This window comes from Nerophis lumbriciformis, linkage group LG18 (genome assembly GCF_033978685.3).
Source record: "Nerophis lumbriciformis linkage group LG18, RoL_Nlum_v2.1, whole genome shotgun sequence".
Classification (NCBI taxonomy): Eukaryota; Metazoa; Chordata; class Actinopteri; order Syngnathiformes; family Syngnathidae; genus Nerophis; species Nerophis lumbriciformis.
Window position 1 is genome coordinate 27,848,218 of NC_084565.2, and position 25,159 is coordinate 27,873,376.

General features: G+C 39.1%; 1 protein-coding gene across 2 annotated transcripts in view; it reads right to left on the minus strand.

Moving 5' to 3' along the window:
* ssbp4 (single stranded DNA binding protein 4) overlaps positions 1–25,159 on the minus strand; it is a 272,956-nt gene that overhangs the window by 210,479 nt on the left and 37,318 nt on the right. For both annotated transcript variants that reach the window (XM_061977938.1, XM_061977939.1), the window contains exons 2-3: positions 16,294–16,366; positions 4,059–4,120 (exon numbers count right to left, since the gene is read on the minus strand). In XM_061977938.1, the coding sequence (XP_061833922.1) occupies positions 4,059–4,120; positions 16,294–16,366 (135 nt within the window). The remainder of the gene's footprint in view (positions 1–4,058; positions 4,121–16,293; positions 16,367–25,159) is intronic.

Consider the following 25,159-nt stretch of genomic DNA (forward strand, 5'->3'; position numbering starts at 1 on the left):
CAACTAGCACGGGCCAATAGAGAAGGAGCTAATGACACAATCAACACCTGCAGCCCTCGCGGAGGCTTTTCTTTATCCCTCCATCCATAACAACAGATGTGGATGAGTGACCCCCACCACCACCAAATAGCCCCCGTCCTTCGAGGGTCTTGTTCTTAAAAAAAACCAAAAAAAAAAACCTTCCATCCTCTCTCTGTGCCGTCCTACAGGAAACATCAACAGAGGCGGCGTGGAGAAGAACAGCCTAGCGAGGTGCATCGAAATCGGGGGCTGGTAGAGGCGGGGTGACGGTGGGGTCGGGATCTTAGATTTGGCTGTTTAACACAAAAGAAGCTGAAACGCAGAAAGAGTTAATCCATTGGTGGTGGTGGGCGGGGGCGGGGGGTTCTCTTCCGCAAACAAAAGGACAGGCCTCCAGACAAAGGTTGCAGGAGGAGGAGGAGAAGGGGGCGAAGGGATGGAGGAAGGTTGGTGGCTCTGCTACCATCTGGAGCTTTTGTTTTGGGAGGGAGCGTGGGGGGTGGTGTCCAATGGGTGGACACAAGACTTTGACACCCACCCCCCCTTTCCCCCCCTTACTTGCTTGTCTACCCCCACTCGGAGTGCGTCCACGTGCTGCCCAGACAGACGCCCCTCAACTTCACACCACAGGCTAATCATCAGCCTCACACACACACACACACACTCGGAGATCTCCTACACATCCATACAGCCACAACACACTTTTATTCATCACAACACCGTCCAACTGCGAGGAGACCATTATGTCAACAAGCTCCACACTGACAACACACCAGAAGAAGCATGAATGAATGAATGAAGCTGCATGTTTATTACAAGGAGGCGACCGAAGGGGGCTTTCGGGCATGAGCATAGACGACAAAAAAAAGCGAGCGCGCCACTAAACTCTGCCTCCGCCGTTTTCTGCCCTCTTAGATGCACTAGCCCAGTGGTGCTGAAACTTTTTTCCGCCCCAAAGTGCCACCTCAGAAAACACTCGGCTCTCCAACTACCACCATAATGACCAACTTCAAAGTACAGTAGCATAGGGTTGTACGGTATACCGGAATTAGTACAGTACTGCGGTACTAATGAATCATATTCGGTACTATACCGCCTCTGAAAAGTACAGGTCCCACACCCCCGTCGTCGTCATGTCATTGCTGGTTTACGAGCAGAGGAGCATGTTCGGCAGCGCACAATCACAGAGTACTTACAAGCAGACACAGTGTGTAGACAGAAAAGGGAGAACGGACGCATTTTGGCTTAAAAACTAACGATAAAGGTGAAGTTATAACACTGAAACGCCCTCAGGAAGAGGTGCTTTAAGACATGGCTAGCTAGCCAGTCGGCAGTGTTTAGCTACTTCTAAATCACTAATCCTCGTCTCCATGGCAACAAATAAAGTATGTTTCTTACAAGTATCATCCCTGCAGGACGAGGAATAGCTAAACAGGCTTCACTACAGACCGTAGCTCACCGGCGCCAAAATGTAAACAAACGCCATGGGTGGATCTACACCTGACATCCACTGTAATGATACCAAGTACAGGAGCATATCTAGTCGATACTACTATGATTACGTCAATATTTTTTGGCATCACAACATCTTTTTTTTTTTTTTATACATTATGTTTATAAACTCAGGAAATATGTCCCTAGACACATGAGGACTTTGAATATGACCAATGTATGATCCTGTAACTACTTAGTATCTGATTGTTACCCAAATTTGTGGTATCATCCAAAACTAATGGAAAGTATCAAAACAACAGAAGAATAAGTGATTATTACATTTGAACAGAAGTGTAGATAGAACATGTTAAAAGAGAAAGTAAGCAGATATTAACAGTAAATGAACAAGTAGATTAATAATTCATTTTCTACCGCTTGTCCCTTTTGGGGTCGCGGGAGCCTATCTCAGCTGCATTCGGGCGGAAGGCGGGGTACACCCTGGATAAGTCGCCACCTCATCGCAGGGCCAACACAGATAGACAGACAACATTCACACTCACATTCACACACTAGGGCCAATTTAGTGTTGCCAATCAACCTATCCCCAGGTGCATGTTTTTGGAGGTGGGAGGAAGCCGGAGTACCCCGAGGGAACCCACGCAGTCACGGGGAGAACATGCAAACTCCACACAGAAAGATCCCGAGCCCGGGATTGAACTCAGGACTACTCAGGACCTTCGTATTGTGAGGCAGATGCACTAACCCCTCTCCCACCGTGCTGCCCCTCATTTTCTACCACTTGTCCTTAACAAGTTTGACAAAATAATAGAATGGAAAATGACAATATGTTACTGCATATGTCAGCAGCTAAATTAGGAGCCTTTGTTTGTTTACTTACTACTAAAAGACAAGTTGTCTTGTATGTTCACTATTTTATTTAAGGACAAACTTGCAATAAGAAACATATGTTTAATGCACCCTAAGATTTGTTTGTTAAAATAAAGCCAATAATGTAATTTTTTGTGGTCCCCTTTATTTAGAAAAGTACCGAAAAGTATCAAAATCATTTTGGTAAAATATTGATATCGGGACAACACTACAGTAGCATAGTAGGTCTAAATATTCATTAAAAACAAGGCAGAGGTTTTATTTAACAAGTATATTTAATATGTTTGGTCACTGTGACATTGCACAACGTTTGAACAGTAAGACTGTGTTTGAGTATTTAACTAGGTGATTCTTTGGCGTACCACTAAATGGTACGCCAATCCAACCCGATCCAATGTTTTTTCCCTTCAGATCCAATCCGATTTTGAGTCCCAATCCAATACTTTCACACTGATTATAAAAGTGAAAATGTTTTATAGCATGTAACTAAAGTAAACACAATAACACATTTCATGAAGCTTATCTTGTTGTTGTAAATTAAATAATGTATTAAATGTGTGGTATTAAAGGCTACATCCACTTTTTTAACAAAACAATGTGACTCAGGCACAATAACTAAATAAAAGCAAAAATTACTAATGGCTCTCATTTAAATAATTTGGGATTTGCCTATAAAGACTTCCTGTATCCAGAGACTTACTCCATACATGTGTTAACAATAACAGAAACAACCCAAAAATAGGTTTTAAATATTAAAACATACAAAAAATATCGATTTAATCACTTTAATATCATCATTAATATACTGATAGTATACTAGGTATCAATAGTATCGGCATTTGGATCGATCATCCCTACTTTACATTGACGCTTTATTGCTCATTGTGTGTGCGTGTGTGTGTGTGTGTGTGTGTGTGTGTGTGTGTGTGTGTGTGTGTGTGTGTGTGTGTGTGTGTAGCATGCTGTGTGTAGCATGCTGAGCCATTCATTGTCCTCCAGTGATAATGTTACTTGGAAGACACTATTTTTCGGCATGGAGGTGAGGATTACTATCTTAAAAGCGGCTTTAGACTGTGGATAGACGAGGCGTTTGTTGCAGATTACTCTCAAATTTGAGTCGCTGTGTTCAGCATGTGTATACAAAGAATGCAGAAATGTAATTGTGCCTCCTCTTATGACAGAATCTTTCACATGACTATGCAGCTGTGGTGAAAGTGAAAAAAAAAAGGCTAATTGTGTGGCCCGATCCCATCCCGTGATCAGGATTGGCACATCTCCACTGACTACCCTAAAGTAAGTCCAAGTTTACTTTTGATATCATCCCATACTGTAATAAACTTGCTAAACTAGCTAATTGCAAGCTTAATGTTCTGGCATCTTTAAATTATCTATATCTTTTTGGGCCAGTGCAGACTCCACCTATGTGTTGAATGTGCACTTTGTAAAGAACCTGTTTAGCGAATAAGAGAAGGAAGAGGAAGTGAGCTCACTGGTGAATGGCAGGGATGCAAGGAGCACTTAAACATATGTGAGATGATGCACTTAGTATTCCCTGCAATTACTGTCCTTATCCTCCTCCTCCCTCCACAACCACCTCCTCGGTGCAGTAGGGCTCATCACGAGCACTCTTACTCATAGTAACGTGATACTCAATGTTGTGTGCGCGGGTTTCTGTGTTGACATGTAGTAGTTTGACAGGATCAGCGTATACATACCACCACCACGAGTGTAGAAATCCCGGAGGTTCCCCGAGTGTGATGTTCTTCTCCCATCGTATCTGAGAGAAAGACGAGGGAAGAGTTAGAAGGGAGCATTAGTTCATTTTCAGGGACGGAACCCACTGCTCACTTTGATGCCTTTCTGGACTCGGTCTTTAAAGGGGAACATTATCACAATTTCAGAAGGGTTAAAACCATTCAAAATCAGTTCCCAGTGGCTTATTTTATTTTTCGAAGTTTTTTTCAAAATTTTACCCATCACGCAATATCCCTAAAAAAAGCTTCAAAGTGCCTGATTTTAACCATCGTTATATACACCCGTCCATTTTCCTGTGACGTCACACAGTGATGCCAATACAAACAAACAAAGAACAGCAAGGTATAGCGACATTAGCTCGGATTCAGACTCTGATTTCAGCGGCTTAGGCGATTCAACAGATTACGCATGTATTGAAACGGATGGTTGTAGTGTGGAGGCAGGTAGCGAAAACGAAATTGAAGAAGAAACTGAAGCTATTGAGCCATATCGGTTTGAACCGTATGCAAGCGAAACCCACGAAAACGACACGACAGCCAGCGACACGGGAGAAAGCGAGGACAAATTCGGCGATCGCCTTCTAACCAACGATTGGTATGTGTTTGTTTGGCATTAAAGGAAACTAACAACTATGAACTAGGTTTACAGCATATGAAATACATTTGGCAACAACATGCACTTTGAGAGTGCAGACAGCCCATTTCAGGCGCGCTAAGAACATATATTTTTCCACGATTTCAGCACTCAGGTTAACCATACCTAAATAGACACAAAATACTGCATTACACAAGACTACCCGAATGTACTCGAATGATTGAAAAAAAGTAATGTTTTTAAGCTAAATTATTGGTAAACACAGTTTATGTATAATAATTTACGTAAAACCGCGAGTAATGAATAAAGTTTTCATCAATTAATATATTCTGTAGACATACCCTCATCCGCTCTCTTTTCCTGAAAGCTGATCCGTCCAGTTTTGGAGTTGATGTCAGCATCTGCTTTGAGTGTCGCAGGATATCCACACATTCTTGCCATCTCTGTCGTAGCATAGCTTTCGTCGGTAAAGTGTGCGGAACAAACGTCCAATTTCTTGCCACTTTCGCATCTTTGGGCCACTGGTGCAACTTGAATCCGTCCCTGTTCGTGTTGTTACATCCTCCGACAACACACCGACGAAAGCGAGAAAATGGTGGATTGCTTCCCGATGTGACGTCACGTTGTCGTCATCGCTCCGAGAGCGAATAATAGAAAGGCGTTTAATTCGCCAAAATTCACCCATTTAGAGTTCGGAAATCGGTTAAAAAAATATATGGTCTTTTTTCTGCAACATCAAGGTATATAATGACGCTTACATAGGTCTGGTGATAATGTTCCCCTTTAAAAAGGTACTATTTCTGGTTCCTGGTCAGGTGAACCAATCCTGGTTGCTCACTGGTCAAGAAGATTAATCACTGTTGCATTGGCCCGCAGTCTCGTCTTGACAAAAATTTCAATACCAAGGTCAACAGCCACATGCGGCGAAGTAGTCATAGGAAACCCCTTGTTGTCCTCTGTATTTGTCACTGCTGCATTATTGTGATCCACAGTGTCCACTTTGCTGTAGCGGCCCCCAGTTGTCTTTGTATCCGTACTGTGGTCAACAGCCACAAGCGGAGAGGTAAACACAGGAGATCCTTCGTGGTCATTAGAATTTGTCACTGCTGCAGTGTTTTGATCCATAGTCTCCCCTTTGCCGCAGCTGCCCGCAGTCTCCTCTTGGCAAAAGTTTGTTTCCATTCCGAGGTCAACAGCCACATGCAGAGAGAGAATTAAACACAGGAAACCCCTTGTTGTCTTCCAGATTTGTCACTGATGCAGTATTGTGAACCAGAGTCTCCACTTTGCTGCAGCGTCCCTCAGTTGTATTTCTTTCTGTATTCTGTATTGTGGTCAACAGCCACAGAGAAGTAAAAACAGGAGACCCTTAGTGGCATACTTGCCAACCCTCCCGGATTTTCCGGGAGACTCCCGAAATTCAGCGCCTCTCCCGAAAACCTCCCGGGACAAATTTTCTCCCGAAAATCTCCCGAAATTCAGGCGGACCTGAGTGACGTGTCGACAGCCTGTTTTCTCGTCCGCTTTCTCACAATATAAACAGCGTGCCTGCCCAATCACATTATAACTGTAGAATGATCGAGGGCGGGTTCTTGGTTTCTTATGTGGGTTTATTGTTAGGCAGTTTCACTAACGTCCTCCCAGCGCGGCAACAACACACAACTACAGCAGTCACGTTTTCGTCTACCGTAAAGCAGTTTGTCTGCCGTAAACAGCAATGTTGTGACACTCTTAAACAGGACAATACTGCCATCTACTGTACATGCATATGTGACAATAACATCTAGGGCTTTTAGAGAGTGCAGTGCACAACTGCGCACACAAGGAGATGAAGCAGAATGCATCATCAGAGAGGGTGTTCAGCATGATTAGAAAAATAGTGACAGAGAATAGAACAAGGATGGACAATTCAACCCTTAACTCAACAATGAGTAGATGAGTGTTATGTGTGTGTATATGTGGAAATAAATGAACAGTGAAATTCAAGTATTTCTCTTATTTATATATATATATATATATATATATATATATATATATATATATATATATATATATATATATATATATATATATATATATACACAGCTAGAAGTCACTGAAAGTCAAGTATTTCTTATATATATATATATATATATATATATATATATAAGAAATATATATATATATATATATATATATATATATATATAAGAAATATATATATAATGAAATACTTGACTTGGTGAATTCTAGCTGTAAATATACTTCTCCCCTCTTAACCACGCCCCCGCCAACCCCCGCCCACGCCCCCCTCCTGAAATCGGAGGTCTCAAGGTTGGCAAGTATGCTTAGTGGTGATTCAAATTTCTCACTTATGCAGTATTGCGATCCACAGTCTCCACTTTGCTGCAGCGGCCCTCAGTTGTCTTTGTTTCTGTATTCTGTATTGTGGTCAACAGCCACAGAGAAGGAAAAACAGGAGACTCAGTGGTGATTCCAATTTTTCACTTATACGGTAATGTGATCCACAGTCTCCACTTTACTGCAGTGGCCCTTAGTTGTCTTTGTTTCTGTCCTGCGGTCAACAACTACAAGTAAACACAGGAGACTATGTGTGGTCATCCAGATGTGTCACTGCAGCAGTATTGTGATCATAGTCTCCCCTTTGCTGCAGCTGCCCGCAGTCTCCTCCTGGCAAAAGTTTGTTTCCATTCTAAGGTCAACAGCCACATGCAGAGACAGAGAATTAAACACAGGAAACCCCTTATCCTCCAGATTTGTCACTGATGCAGTATTGTGATCCACAGTCTCCACTTTGCTGCAGCGGCCCTCAGTTGTATTTGTTTCTGTATTCTGTATTGTGGTCAACAGCCACATAGAAGGAAAAACAGGAGACTCTTAGTGGTGATTCCAATTTCTCACTTATGCAGTATTGTGATCCACAGTCTCCACTTTGCTGCAGTGGCCCCCAGTTGTCTTTGTTTCTGTAGTGGTCAACAACTACAAGTACACACAGGAGACTATGTGTGGTCATCCAGATGTGTCACTGCAGCAGTATTGTGATCATAGTCTCCACTTTGCTGCAATAGCCTGCAGTTTCCTCTTGACGAAAAATTGTTTCCATACTGTGGTTAACAGCCACAAGCGGAGAAGTAAACACAGGAAACCCCTTGTAGTCCTCTGGATTTGTCACTGCTGCAGTATTGCATGCCATAGTCGGCACTAGGGTTAGAGGCAATAGAGGCGATATAAATGATATACAGTGCATCCGGAAAGTATTCACAACGCTTCACTTTTTCCACATTTTGTTATGTTACGGACTCATTTCAAAATGGAATAAATTAATTTGTGTTCTCAAAATTCTACAGACAATACCCCATAATGACAATGTTAATAGTTTTGTTTTTTTCAAATTTAATAAAAAAAATTAAAAATTAAAAAAAATCACACAAGTATTCAATGATGATGCATCTTTGGCAGTAATTACAGCCTCAAGTATCTTTGAATAATGTGAATGCCGTGAATACTTGCAGAACACCGCTAGTTTGAAATGGTCGTGTACCATCATTTATATGCCAAATAATATCAGGCTTGCAGCTATCAATTATTTTAGTAATTGAGTACCGTATTTCCCCAGATATAAGCCGCACCCACCAAATTTTAAAAGAAAAAAATTATGTGTTCATATACGGTAGTAGCGGCACCGGACTATAAGCCGCAGATTTATACCGTATGATGTGAAGTGAGATATTTACAAAGAAGATTTTGTAAATGTATATTTACATACCGTATTTTCCGGACTATAAGGCGCATTTAAAATCCAATGGTACATGGTGTAATGATAAGTGTGACCAGTAGATGGCAGTCAAACATAAGAGATATGTGTAGACTGCACTATGATGGCAATATGACTCAAGTAAAAAGGACCATTCATGTTCCATTGAAAATGTAGAACATTAACATGGCGCTCAAAAATCTATTAAAATGTTTTAGTACGACTTTGGTAAGCTATGAAGCCGCACCCCTTGAAGGATTGTCGAGTATTATTATGGTGTGTGTGTATAAGGTAAGACATTATCTGGCGTTTTGTTTCGCAATATTATGCAAAAGCAACTTTTCTTACCTTCTGGTACCTGCTGATCTGTATTTGGGATCTGCATAAATCCTAAAAAATTGTGTGCATCCGCCTTTGGAGTCTGTGCCGACACCGTAGTCGATAAGCTTCTTCTTTTTTCTCTTGTTATGGGACATTCATCCTCCGCTGTTGCCATTTCTAATATAAAGTAGTGTAAAGTTGTTACTTATATCTGTCAGTAAACTCGCCATGAAAGCGCTAAAACATACCGGTATAGTGAGTATACATTATTCACCCAGGGAACTTTAGTTATTAGAGTTCCGGTCGGACGGTTTTTCGCGGGCCTTGTTGTGTCCGGATAAGGAGATGCTGCTCCGTTATTGATTGAAGTAAAGTCTGAATGTCATTAAAACAGTTAGCTCCATCTTTTGACACTTCTTCCACCCCCGTCCTTGCACGCTACACTGCTACAACAAAGATGACGGGAGAAGACGCTGCGGAAGGTGAGCCACGTAAATAACACCGCCCACAAAACGGCGCATCCGGAAGAGACAGTCAGAAAGCGGCTTGAAGATGATCTGTAAAACATCATCTATGCAACATTTTGACCAAATAACTACCATTACATGTTATGTAAACCACAAGGAAGTGTTGTCAATTTAGAAAAAAAATCATAATAATATGACTCCTTTAATGCGCCCTATAATCCGGTGCATCTTATATATGAAAAACCATCAAAAATAGACCAGTGCGTTTTATAATCCGCTGCACCCTATGGTCCGGAAAATACGGTACCGTATTTTTCGGATTATAAATCGCAGTTTTTTTCATAGTTTGGCCGGGGTTGCGACTTATACTCAGGAGAGACTTATGTGTGAAATTATTAACACATTACCGTAAAATATCAAATAATATTATTTAGCTCATTTACGATTTCATGGGATTTAGCGATTAGGAGTGACAGATTGTTTGGTAAACGTATAGCATGTTCTATATGTTATAGTTATTTGAAAGACTCTTACCATAATATGTTACGTTAACATACCAGGCACGTTCTCAGTTGGTTATTTATGCCTCATATAACGTACACTTATTCAGCCTGTTGTTCACTATTCTTTATTTATTTTAAATTGCCTTTCAAATGTCTATTCTTGGTGTTGGGTTTTATCAAATACATTTTCCCAAAAAATGCGACTTATACTCCAGTGCGATTTATATGTTTTTTTCCTTCTTTATTATGCATTTTCGGCCAGTGTGACTTATACTCAGGAGCGACTTATACTCCGAAAAATACGGTACTAGATTCAACTTATTGGCAAAGACTACTCTAACGAAGCAACACACCGTAGCCAGAGCTCTGCCGTAGCCTATACACTACTGCCATCTAGCGTCTTGGGATTGCAACTGCATGCAAAGTCTACTATATATTACTTGCAAATGACTTATAGTCAGAAAAATATGGTATATTAAAACATTGTGATAAACCAACTTAGGCAGGACGACCGTTGTGCAAGTGGTAAAAGTGGTGAACATCAAAAATGTTGACCCAGCTTTCTCAAGTAACACAAAAACTGTGAGGCAGTAACTACTTAAGTAGGAGTCCCTGAGAGATGGAGGATTATTTGAGCGAAATTCCAAGCAGAATACCGAGAAATTTGCCTGTTTGACCTAAGAAATCAATATGGTTCTCAAGGCATTGCTTTTGAACAATATTTTCTGAATGAATTGTGACTGCTTGATTGCTAAAAAAGAACATGCACTGACTTTCTTTTGTCATATGTTAGTCCCACATCAGGCTGATACTGTGCACGTACGATAAACGTGAGGCTCATTGAGAGTCCAGGTGATAGTGCTCTCATTAGACGAGCACTGAGCAACTGAACGTGCCTTCAAGTCTTGCTGCGAGTTCCATAATCATTTTTAAACATCTCATCTGTGCATGTGGGAGAGAGGGAATGAAATATATGAAGGCAGGCAAGGAGCTACACTCACAGCAATGACTTTTGCTACCGCTTGTTCCTAAAGGGTGTGGGTCTTTGTTGTAGTTTTTTCGCACGACTACTCCGATAGTGCTGTTTTGCATTCATTGTTCTGCGTAGAGTTGGGCGAGATAGCCTCAGCTAACGTCCCTCCAAAGTGAAAAGCGACTTCTAATTCAGTAATCCTCGCCTCCAATATATGTTTCCTACAGTATCATCACTGGAAGGAGAGGAATAGCTAAACATGCTGGGACGTCGTGGCTTGGTTGGTAGAGCGGCCATGCCAGCAACCTGAGGATTCCTGGTTCGATCCCCGTCTTCCACAATCCTAGTCATGTCTGTTGTGTCTTTGAGCAGTGAGCGTGTGAATGGGAAAATAGTTTCAAAGCGATTTGAGTACCTTGAAGGTAGAAAAGTGCTATACAAGTATAACCCATTTACCATGACACACCATAGGAGGATACAATAAGCCAGGGATCACCAACCTTTTTGAAACCAAGAGCTACTTCTTGGGTACTGATTAATGCGAAGGGCTACCAGTTTGATACACACTTAAATAAATTGCCAGAAATAGCCTATATGCTCAATTTACCTTTAACTCTGTTATTATTAATAATTAATGATATTCATCTTTGTGGAAACACTGGTCATCTTAATGATTTCTCACAATAAATATATATAGAAACAGATAAATATCAATATGCAACACTTTATTTTTATATTTTCTCTAAGTGCACATTTTTCAAATCAAATCTTTTTGAAAAAATTAAAAAAAGAATTTATGGAACATCATTAGTATTTTTCCTAATTAAGATTAATTTTAGAATTTTGATGACGTATTTTAAATAGGTTAAAATCCAATCTGCACTTTTTTAGAATATATAACAAATTGGACCAAGCTATATTTCTAACAAAGACAAATCATTATTTCTTCTAGATTTTCCAGAACAAAAATTTTAAAAGAAATTCAAAAGACTTTGAAATAAGATTTAAATTTGATTCTACAGGTTTTCTAGATTTGCCAGAATTATTTTTTTGAATTTTAATCATAATAAGTTTGAAGAAATATTTCACAAATATTCTTCGTCGAAAAAACAGAAGCTAAAATGAAGAATTAAATTAAAATGTATTTATTATTCTTTACAATAAAAAAAAATACATTTACTTGAACATTGATTTAAATTGTCAGGAAAGAAGAGGAAGGAATGTAAAAGGTAAAAAGGTATATGTGTTTAAAAATCCTAAAATCATTTTTAAGGTTGTATTTTTTCTCTAAAATTGTCTTTCTGAAAGTTATAAGAAGCAAAGTAAAAAGAATAAATTAATTTATTTAAACAAGTGAAGACCAAGTCTTTAAAATATTTTCTTGGATTTTCAAATTCTATTTGAGTTTTGTCTCTCTTAGAATTAAAAATGTCGAGCAAAGCGAGACCAGCTTGCTAGTAAATAAATAAAATTTAAAAAATAAAGGCAGCTCACTGGTAAGTGCTGCTATTTGAGCTATTTTTAGAACAGGCCAGCGGGCTACTCATCTGGTCCTTACGGGGGACCTGGTGCCCGCGGGCACCGCGTTGGTGACCCCTGCAATAAGCCATTCGTTAACCGCTAATCTAGAGCTCTTGCATGTAAACAATGCAAATATTAACAGTCACTATGTCAAGTAAAGTATCAGCATATTGTCGATATTACAGTGTTTAAAGCAATATTTTTTATTATCACATTTTTATTGTTTAAAAATGCAGGACCAAGCCTGGGCAATTATTTTGACTTGGGGGCCAAATTTTGAGAAAAAAATGTGTCTGGGAATACTAATACAAAACCTTACAATAATGTCTGATTGAAAGCTAAAAACGTTATGACAGACCGCCTCAAAAAACGGAATGGAACTTTACGTTTTTTTACTGAATGAGACACCCGGAATGTACATGAAAATAAATAAGGTGGGATTTATAATTCTAACTATGAACGATAGAACACTGAATATTGACAACATATTTTACAATCAAGCGAAAAGCAACAAAAATGCAACAAACAGTGAAATATGAACGTGAAGAGGAAAAAAACAAAACACCTACGATCTGATATATCACTAAGCTTTAGAACTTTGTTGTAAAAATCTCCTTCCGGGTCTGTCTCTGACACCCGCATTTCAGGCTGGCCGCTCTGGAAACACTCTGTGGAAACGCTTCCCACCCACACTACTTTGTGCCTCATCTGAGCTGCTGTGACTTAGATGACCATAGTAACTAGTATATCATGCAAAAGCGCTGACTCCAACCATTGAAATACTTTGTATAGTTCAAGACTTACGGTCATTTGAAAATATCACTGCACATCATAATGGCAGCTACAGTTTCCATCTTAAAGATCTAAAATAATTATTTGGGAATGTCCAGATTAAAACGCTTAACGGGCCGAATGTTGCTCCCGGGCCTTAATTTGCCCAGGTCTGCCCTAGACACAGGAGGACTTTAAGGGAAAAAAACAAAAATCTAAATTAGAGTCAATAGTACGAAATCATTTAAATATTGAAATGATATCGGTACACCGCCAACCTGTGTTATCATCTGATTATAATTGTAATCAAACATTTAATCATTAAATGATCTTGACTTTAGTATCAGCATTTGTATGACCAACACTGCCCCTTTAATTAGTTGTGTAGTATCGCCCAAAACTAATGTGAAGCATCCAAACAACAGAAGAATACGTGCTCATTACATTTTAACGGAAGTGTAGACAGAAAGTAACCAGATACTAGCAGTAAATTAACAAGTAGATTAATAACAGTTTTTGAGAAAATAATACAACCGGAAATGTTATGAAATATGTTACCGCATATGTCAGCAGCCATTTTGAAATGATCTTTTACATATTAAAAAATATTATGTTGTATATATATATATATATATATATATATATATATATATATATATATATATATATATATATATATATATATATATATATGTATACACAATACAGACCAAAAGTTTGGACACACCTTCTCCTCATTCAATGCATTTTCTTTATTTTCATGACTATTTACATTGTAGATTGTCACTGAAGGCATCAAAACTATGAATGAACACATGTGGAGTTATGTACTTAACAAAAAAAAGGTGAAATAACTGAAAACATGTTTTATATTCTAGTTTCTTCAAAATAGCCACCCTTTGCACTGATTACTGCTTTGCACACTCTTGGCATTCTCTCAGCAGATTTTTACAGCTAAATGTGGATATATAGTTTATACACGTATACACCTTAGCCCCCCAAACACATTTTTTTCACTCAATGTGGCCCCAAAGTCAAAATATTTGCCCAGCTCTGCTCTGGAGGTGCCTCAAGGTCAGTGTTTTTCAAACTTTTTTGAGCCAAGGCACATTTTTTTGCGTTGAAAAAATGCGGATGCACACCACCAGCAGAAATCGTTAAAAAACGAAACTCAGTTGACAATAAAATCGTTGTCACAATTTTTGGATATGACTTTAAACCATAACCAAGCATGCATCACTATAGCTCTTGTCTCAAAGTAGGTGTACTGTCACCACCTGTCACATCACGCCCTGACTTATTTGGAGTTTTTTGCTGTTTTCCTGTGTGTAGTGTTTTAGTTCTTGTCTTGCGCTCCTATTTTAGTGGCTTTTTCTCTTTTTATGATATTTTCCTGTAGCAGTTTCATGTCTTCCTTTGAGCGCTATTCCCCGCATCTGCTTTGTTTTGGCAATCAAGAATATTTCAGTTGTTTTTATCCTTCTTTGTGGGCACATTGTTGATTCTCATGTCATGTTCGGATGTGCAATGTGGACGCCGTCTTTGCTCCACAGTAAGTCTTTGCTGTCGTCCAGCATTCTGTTTTTATTTACTTTGTAGTCAGTTCAGTTTTAGTTTTGTTCTGCATAGCCTTCCCTAAGCTTCAGTGCCTTTTCTTAGGGGCACTCACCCTTTGTTTATTTTTGGTTTAAGCATTAGATACCTGTTTACCTGCACACTGCCTTCCACTGTTTCCGTCATCTACAAAGCAATTACCTACCGGCTGCCACCTACTGATATGGAAGAGTAATACACGGTTACTCTGCCGAGCTCTAGACAGCACCGACCACTCAACAACAACACTTCATTTGCAGACTATAATTACTGGTTTGCAAAACATATTTTTAACCCAAATAGGTGAAATTACATAATCTCCCACGGCACACCAGACTGTATCCAGTGGTTGAAAAACACTGCTCTTGGTCACGTGATTGCAACCCAGCAATGGTATTGTTTAGGGATGTCCGATAATGGCTTTTTGCCGATATCCGATATTCCGATATTGTCCAACTCTTTAATTACCGATACCGATATCAACCGATACCGATATCAACCGATATATGCAGTCGTGGAATTAACACATTATTATGCCTAATTTGGACAACCAGGTATGGTGAAGATAAGGTACTTTTTAAAAAAATTAATAAAATAAGATAAATAAATTAAAAACATTTTTAAAAAAGAAAGTAAAACAATATAAAAACAGTTACATAGAAACTATAGTTAATGAAATTTAGTAAAATTAACTGTTAAAGGTTAGTACTATTAGTGGACCAGCAGCACGCACAATCATGTGTGCTTACGGACTGTATCCCTTGCAGACTGTATTGATATATATTGATATATAATGTAGGAACCAGAATATTAATAACAGAAAGAAACAACCCTTTTGTGTGAATGAGTGTGAATGGCGGAGGAAGGTTTTTTGGGTTGGTGCACTAATTGCAAGTGTATCTTGTGTTTTTTATGTTGATTTAATAAAAAAAAAACAATAAAAAAAAAACGATACCGATAATAAAAAAAAAAACGATACCGATAATTTCCGATATTACATTTTAACGCGTTTATCAGCTGATAATATCAGCAGGCCGATATTATCGGACATCCCTAGTATTGTTCCTTGGTAAGATATACTGCAATCTAAATAGTCGCATATACGGGAGGGTCGTACTCACTTATGTGGTACTTTCTAGCTGCATGAGGTCACTAGATAATTAAATGCAGGTAAATTAAGACAGTAGGGGAAATACGTCAGTGAGTAAACCATGATATAAATAGCATTTTGTAAAAATACACAGTTAAAAAAGTTGCTAAAGGAACCATTAGCCAGAAGAACATCCATTAAAGCAGAGGATGCAACACATTAAAGGATTTAAATCTAATAGGAGTCTAATAAGTCTGGCAGACAAACGGTTACTTTTGCTTGGAATGGTTTCAAATAGCGCACATTCCATTTCACTTGAAGGGGGTGCGGGGGGGGGGGGGGGGGGGGGTAGCTGGCTTAGCGTCTTAAATGTCATAGCACAAAGCGAGCAACAACGCCTGCTTACAACGTGTCAAAAGTGATCTCATTACGCAGCGTTTATTACAAATTAGGACTAATAATGAAGGGCGGGTAATCATATCAAGGAGCTGAACCGACGCCGTGTTTACATTATGGCAAATTAACAAGGAGTCAAGAGAACACCATCGGCTTGGTTGTGTACAAACTGTTTTGGGACTTTCTGCAGGATGTGCAAAGTGATGTCTTACCTCTGACAGGAAGGTCTGTGCTGATTTCTGTGCGCCGACATGCAGCAAATACTCATACACGTATAAAGCTAACCTGCAACAGAAAGACACACAAAAAAAGAAAAAACATGTAAGTTTACCGGCAAAATGTCTTGTTTATTTTGAACAAGTTAAAAAGGTAAATACGTCACTCGCACAATTCAACATGTCCGAAAAGGAGAAGGAAGAAACAGAGCTTTTTTTTAAATCCTCGCCCTTCTAACATATTTCAGCAATTACTGATAGTTTGTTCGCTTCCTGTGTTGAACAAGTCCACATGTTAGCATTTTCTAATAATAGGGACAGGAAGCTGTGATAGTTTGGCTTCATAAAGTTTACCTTGTTCAGTATTTGAAGAAGAAGAAATCAAAAAGGAATACAAATTGACAGAAACACTGAATAATATTTCACAATACCTTGATTAGATAACATTAGGAAATACATAGAGGTGTAAAGGAACTGAATGATGAGTAAATACAGTCGTGGTCAAAAGTTTACATACACTTGTGAAGAACATAATGTCATGGCTGTCTTGAGTTTCCAATAATTTCTACAACTCTTATTTTTTTGTGATAGAGTAATTGGAGCACATATGTGTTGGTCAGGAAAATCATTCATAAAGTTTGGTTCTTTTATGAATATATTATGGGGAAATGTGAGCAAATCTGCTGGGTCAAAAGTACATACAGCAATGTTAATATTTGGTTACATGTCTCTTGGCAAGTTTCACTGCAATAAGGCGCTTTTGGTAGCCATCCACAAGCTTCTGGCAAGCTTCTGATTGAATTTTTGACCACTCCTCTTGACAAAATTGGTGCAGTTTAGCTAAATGTGTTGGTTTTCTGACATGGACTTGTTTCTTCAGCATTGTCCACACGTTTAAATCAGGACTTTGGGTGTTGGAATTGTTTAAATCGGGCAAAAAATGTTGAAATAGTAAATGCCATCCATCCATCCATTTTCTACCGCTTGTCCCGTTCAGGGTCGCGGGGGTGCTGGAGCCTATCTCAGCTACAATCGGGCGGAAGGCGGGGTACACCCTGGACAAGTCGCCACCTCATCGCAGGGCCAACACAGATAGACAGACAACATTCACACTCACATTCACACACTAGGGCCAATTTAGTGTTAGGGAATTTCGGGAGAATTGGAAAAAAAATGTAACTTTGAGAAGGGGTAGTTTGAATGTCCAGGATGGTGGAATGTGTTGAAGGTGGAATTGTTAGAATAGGTTTAAAAATGTGGGAATGGTGGAAGTTTGAAATATGGCCAATTCATTTTGAATGGTAAAAAATGTCCCAGAAAACCTGGAATTCTGGGAAATCTGGGAACAGTTTGAAGTTGGAACAGTTTGAATCGGGTGAAAAATGCGGAAGGTAGAACGCCCCAAATTCTGGAGAAGAAGAAGAAGTTGAATAACTAGAAGAGGCAATTCCTGAAGGAATTGCGTGTGAATGCTCCAATGCTGAAGTTGAAGTGAAATGCTGACAAAATGTAGTATGCATGTAAGAATAGTTTGAATGTTGAAGAGCTGACGCTGAACTGAAATGCTAAATGGAATGTAGGATGGATGTAGAAATCGTATAAACGCTGAAATGGTTTGAATGTTGAAGAGTTTGAATTTCCAGGAAAACCAAAATTTGGTTTGGAACTTGGGAAAGTGCTAGTTTGAATGTCCAGGATGAGTGCAATGTGTTAATGTTGGAGTTGTTTGAATAGCTTGAAAAATGTGGGAATTGTGCAACTTGGAAAAACGTCCCATTCATTTCAATGGGAACTTCCAAGAAATATGGGAATTTTGGGGAAAGCGGGATTTTTTTTGAAAATGATTAGGAGCATGAATGTCCTGAATGAGCTGAATTGGTTGGTGTTGAAATTGTTTAAATCGGGCAAGAAATGTTGAAGTAGTAAATGGTATTAGATAATTTCGGGAAAATTGGGAATTTTTTTTAACTTGGAAAAGGGGTAGTTTGAATTTCCAGAAAGGTGGAATGTGTTAAAGGTGGAATGGTTTGAAGAATGTGGGAATTGTGGAAGTTAGAAAAATGGCCAATTCATGTTGAAAGAGGAAAATGCAAAAAAAAAAAAAAAAAAGGAATTATGGGAAATCCGGTAAATTTTTTTTAGAATTGTTAAAGTAGAGCACACAATTCCTGAACAGGCTGAACATTTTGAAGTTGGAACGGTTTGAATCAGATGAAAAATGTGGGAATTGTGGAACTTTGAAGAATGTCCCATTGATTTCAATGGGAATTTAAAAAAAAAAATTGGAAAAGCGGGAATTAAAAAAATTAAATGGTAATAAACTTGAATGGTCTGAATGAGTTGAAATGATTGGTGTTGAAATTTTTCAAATCGGTCGAGAAATGTTGAAGTAGTAACGTGTTGAATTGAGAAATGGTATTACGGAAAACCTGGAATTTTGGGAAAACCGAGAATTTTTCCAATTCAAAAAACAACTTTGTTTTTTGTCCTGATTAAGAGGAATGTTTTGATGGTAGAACGGTTGAAATGCGTTGACAAATGTGAAAGGAGTAGTCGCCAGAAAAAAGGGTGGAAATATGGCTTTGGAAAAGCAGGAATTCTGGAAAATCCAGGAATTTTTTGGAACTTGGAAAAGAAGAAGTTTGAATGTCCAGAATGGTGGAATGTGTTGAAGGTGGGATGGTTTGAATCAGTTTAAAAATGTGGCAATGGTGGAAGTTGGCCAATTCATTTTGAATGGGAAAAATGTCCCGGAAAACCTGGAATTCTGGGAAATCTGGGAATTTTTGGAATGTATCAAGGGAAAGCCTGCGATTCCCAAGTAGGCTGAACAGTTTGAAGTTGGAACAGTTCGAATCGGGTGAAAAATGTGGAAGGTAGAGCGAGCCAAAATCTGGAGGAGAAGAAAAAGTTGAATAACTAGTCGAGGCAATTCCTGAAGGAATTGCGTGTGCATGTTCCAATGCTGAAGATGAACTGAAATCCTGGAATTTTTTAAATAATTGTTGAAGTAGAGGACACAATTCCCAAACAGGCTGAATATTTTGAAGTTGGAACAGTTTGAATCAGATGAAAAATACGGCAGTTGTGGAACTTTGAAGAACGTCCCATTGATTTCAATGGGAATTTCCCCCAAAATTGGGAATTTCCCAAAAAATTGGGAATTTTGGGAAAAGCCGGAGTATTTTTGAAAATGGTAAACAACTTGACTGGTCTGAATGAGTTAAAATGGTTGTTGTTGTAATTTTTCAAATCGGTCGAGAAATGTTGAAGTAGTAACATGTTGAATTGAGAAATGGTATTAAAAAATTACTGGAAAATCGGGAATTTTTCCAGTTCAAAAAACAACTTTGTTTTTCGTCATGTAAGAGGAATGTTTTGACGGTGGAACGGTTGAAATGCGTTGAAAAATGTGGAAGGACTAATCGTCAGAAAAAAGGGTGGAAATAGGGCTTTGGAAAAGCAGGAATTCTGGAAAATTCTGGAATTTTTTTTAACTTGGAAAAATGATAGTTTGAATGTCCAGGATGGTGGAATGTGTTGAAGGTGGAATGGTTTGAATAGGTTTAGAAATGCGGCAATGGTGGAAGTTTGAAAAATGGCCAATTCATTTTCAATGGGGAAAAATGTCCCGGAAAACCTGGAAGTCTGGGAAATCTGGGAATTTTTGGAATTTGTCAAGGGAAAGCCCGCGATTCCCAAATAGGCTGAAACAGATTGAAGTTGAAACAGTTTGAATCGGGTGAAAAATGTGGAAGGTAGAGTGGAAACCCATCATTCATTCACTCCACATTCACACCTGGTGGTGGTAAGCTACATTTGTAGCCACAGCTGCCCTGGGGTAGACTGACGGAAGCGTGGCTGCCAGTTTGCGCCTACGACCCCTCTGACCACCACCCATCATTCATCATTCACTCACCAGTGTGAGCGGCACTGGGGGCAAGGGTGAAGTGTCCTGCCCAAGGACACAACGGCAGTGATTTGGATGGCAAGAGGTTCAAGGTTTGTTTTGTAGATGATTTAAAAAATTAAAAATCTATGTTTTTCTTCTCATGCTCTGGCATATTTTTTTTGGTCCCCCATGAGCTTCCGTAGTCCTCGCTCACCCCGTATTTACTTAGTGGAGATCCACAAGCCTTGCAAAACATGGATAATGCCAACGCTAACGAGACGTTTGTTCCAAAGAAGTGTTGCCACTGCTTTAGATTTGCGACAATAGGAGAGGAACAAATGACAAATGAAAGTTTCTTTCAAAAAGGCAGCAGCACAATAAACGTTTTGTAGGGTGCAACAAAATACCGTATGTTTCGGACTATAAGTCGCAGTTTTTTTCATAGTTTGGCCGAGGGTGCGACTTATGTGTGAAATTAACACATTACCGTAAAATATCAAACAATATTATTTATCTCATTCACGTAAGAGACTAGACGTATAAGATTTCATGGGATTTAGCGATTAGGAGTGACAGATTGTTTGGTAAACGTATAGCATGTTCTATATGTTATAGTTATTTGAATGACTCTTACCATAATATGTTACGTTAACATACCAGGCACGTTCTCAGTTGGTTATTTATGCCTCATATAACGTACACTTATTCAGCCTGTTGTTCACTATTCTTTATTTATTTTAAATTGCCTTTCAAATGTCTATTCTTGGTGTTGGCTTTTATCAAATAAATTTCCCCCAAAAATGTGACTTATACTCCAGTGCGACTTATATGTTTTTTCCCTTCTTTATTATGCATTTTCGGCCAGTGTGACTTATACTCCGGAGCGACTTATACTCCGAAAAATACGGTACTAGATTCAACTTATTGGCAAAGACTACTCTAACTAGGCAACACACCATAGCTAGAGCTCTGCCGTAGCCTATACACTACTGCCATCTAGCACCTTGGGATTGCAACTGCGTGCAAAGTCTACTATATAATACTTGCAAATGAGACTCAGAAGTGTAGGAATTAAATATATATCACTTGGACAGCACATTTATCATAATCAGATCACTGCTGAATGTTAAATTGAAGTAATGATTTTATCATCAATCAAATTAACATTTATTAACACACTAGGGTTGTACGGTATACCGGTATTAGTATAGTACCGCGATACTAATGAATCATATTCGGTACTATACCGCCTCTAAAAAGTACTGGTCCGACCCCCACTTTCACCCCCTTGCAGGATGAAGAATAGCTAAAGATGATTCACTACACACCGTAGCTCACCGGCGTCACAATGTAAACAAACGGCATTGGTGGATCTACACCTAACATCCACTGTAATGATACCAAGTACAGGAGCGTATCTAGTCGATACTACTGTTATTACATCAATATTTTTTAGCATCACATCTTTTGTTTTTTAAAAATGTATATTATGTTTATAAACTCAGGAAATATGTCCCAGGACTTTGAATATGACCAATGTAACTACCTGGTATCGGATTGATACCCAAATTTGTGGTATCATCCAAAACTAATGTAAAGTATCAAACAACAGAAGAATAAATGATTATTACATTTTAACGGAAGTGTAGATAGAATATGTTAAAAGAGAAAGTAAGCAGATATTAACAGTACACACTAGTTGTGGTGAGATTATCGTCTGCATTTGACCCATCACCCTCACCCCCTGGGAGGTGAGGGGAGCAGTGAGCAGCAGCGGTGGCCGCGCCCAGGAATCATTTTTTGGTGATTCAACCCCCAATTCCAAACCTTGATGCTGAGTGCCAAGCAAGGGAGGTAAGGGGTCCCATTTTTATAGTCTTTGGTATGACTCGGTTGTGACAATCATTGGTACTTTAACTTTAAATGTGTCATGTCTGTTGATCATGTTTTTGTTGGGCCATGTGCTGTTTGTTTTTTGGACTCTTTTTTTCCTGGTTGTGCACTCTGGCTTGTTTTGTTACCATGACTACCATTAGTTCCACCTGCTTCACGTTTTCACATTTTGAGTCACGCACCTGTTTTCACTAATCATGTCTGCATTATTTAAGCCCATAGTTGCCAGGAAGTCAGCCGGGCGACATTAACTCTGTTATCCCTGTTACTCCATTGATTACGTGTTCCATGCCATAGATTCCTGCTCTGCCAAGTAAGTTTTGTTATTAATGCCACAGTTAGTGACTTTTGTTTCATGTTCATAGTTTTTGCCTTTGTGCTAGCTTTTGTTTTCTTAGCCAAGTTTATCTCCGCCGGTGAGCGCGCCTTTTGTAGTTTGTTAGTGTTAAAATAAATATGTATCTACCTTCATGCCATGTCCGGTCCAGCTTTTCTTGCATCTCGGGAAAACAAACAACCCATAGTCCACGTAGTGACAAAATGAACAAGTAGATTAATAATGAATGTTTACAGTTTGTCCCTCATAATGTTGACAAAATAATAGAATGGAAAATTACACAATATGTTACTGCATACGTCAGCAGACTAAATTAGGAGCCGTTGTTTGCTTACTTACTAATAAAAGACAAGTTGTCTTGTATGTTCACTATTTTTAAGGACAGACTTGCAATAAGAAACATATGATGAGGTGGAGACTTGTCCAGGGTGAACCCCGCCTTGTGCCCGAATGCAGCTGAGATAGGCTCCAGCACCTCCCGCGACCCCAAAAAGGGACAAGCGGTAGAAAATGGATGGATGGATGGATGTTTAATCTACCCTAAGATTTTTTGTTAAATTAAAGCCAATATTTAAATTTTTTGTGGTCCCCTTTATTTAGAAAAGTACCGAAAAGTATAGAAATAATTTTCTGATACCAACACTAAAACACACACAGCAGTACCGAAAATAGGTTCCGTTGAGTCCTGGTATCGATTCCCAGGGTCCGGGTATCGGTGCACATTCCTGGTTGTGCGTGCAAAAAGATGCTCAATCAATATAATCCAATCTTTAAAAAGAGCACAAAAAGTAGTGGTAGGGCGCCAGCATAAACAAGATTTGACAGTACGAAGATCGTACACACCAAGGACCGGTTGTAAATGTGTGCTGTAAAGCTCTCCAGCTCAGAGCTAAAGAGCATCCGTGGCACTCGGCCACATCCCGGCGGAGTCTGGAGCGCTGCTGTTCAGGCACAGAGGCCGCTAACAACAACAACGTGAGAGGGCCATGAAGAGCGGAGTCAAGTGCTGGGGAAAAAGACCTATATAGTCTGTGATGGCTTTGTAAAGATGGACTTGCGTGCGGGCACACAACTGGAGTGGGCTTGGTACATGACTGAGAGGTGTGAAGTCACACATTCACAGGAGGAGTACTGGACCACTTGTGACCTTAACCCGCGGCTCTAGAGCCACATGCGGCTCTTTAGCGGCGCCCTCGTGGCTCCATGGAGCTTTTTCAAAAATCTATGGAAATGGAAAAAATATGCGGTCAAAAATATGTTTTTTGTTGTAATATGGTTTCTGTAGGAAGACAAATACGACACAAAGATTCCTAATTGTTATAAAGCCCACGGTTTAATATGTTTATGCTTCACTGATGACAGTAATTGGCCAGCGCCGTCTTTTCCTACTCATTTCAGCGGCCCACTGAACTCGCCGTTGTGCGTAATGTGACTCAACAGTTTTACATGTACAACTTTCTCCGACTCTGCCACAGAAAGACGTGTTGTATGCCACTCCTCCTTTGTCTCATTTTGTCCACCAAACGTTTTATGCTGTGCGTGAATTAGGGATGTCCCGATCCAGGTTTTTGCACTTCCAATCCGATACGATATTGTTTTTGCACTTCCGATCCGATACCGATACTGACCGATACCGATACTGGCCTATCCGAGCATGTATTAAAGTTTAAAGTTATTTAGCCTACTTAGTTGTCAGAATCATGTTGGAAAAGGGTTTTAGTACTCTTGATAACAACTAGCCAGCTGAATTAGGGGAGTTTGAATAATACACAATGGTTGGTAACAAGAAACTGACCTGTTTATTCAAGGATAAACACAAAATAGACAAAATTATACATGACAAACAGAAATGGCATCATTGAAACTAGGGCTGGGCGATATGGCCTTTTTTTAATATTGCGATATTTTAAGGCCATATTGCGATACACAATATATATCTCGATATTTTGCCTTAGCCTTGAATGAACACTTGATGCATATAATCACAGCTGTATGATGATTCTATGTGTTTTGATTGATTGAGACTTTTATTAGTAGGTTGCACAGTGAAGTACATATTCCGTACAATTGACCACTAAATGGTAACACCCCAATAAGTTTTTCAACTTGTTTAAGTCGGGGTCCACTTAAATTGATTCATGATACAGATATATACTATCAGATATATACTATCATCATAATACAGTCATCACACAAGATAATCACATTGAATTATTTACATTATTTATAATCCAGGGTGTGGAGGGGGGCGCCGGATGTAAGTGTCAAAAAGACAGCCAAAAGAGTTTGATATGAGAATAAATCTAAAGTTAAAATATAGGGTAGAAAGGAACCCATTTGCAGGAAATGTAGTCTTGATTTTCAAAATGTTCTTTCAATGCTTGCATGTCTACATTAAAACATTTTTCTTCATACTGCATTAATATATGCTACTTTTAAACTTTCATGCAGAGAAGGAAATCACAACTAAATAGATCACTAATTTTTTCAGACGGTGTTGATCTGGAAATTTTTGCCTCAGCATTTTGATTGTGTGGGCGTGTGGCACCGAACGGAGATAATCGTCTCGACAGACATTACAATATTTGAACAATGATGACGAAAACGGTTTTCTCTGTCGTGTCCGTGTGTCGAAAATTGTTATGCGCTTATTTTTTTATTTGATTTTGTGCGTGGCATAGATTTGCCGTGCGCAGAGGACGTTAGAGCAGGCACGCACCTTAGCGGCTGCGCTAGCATCA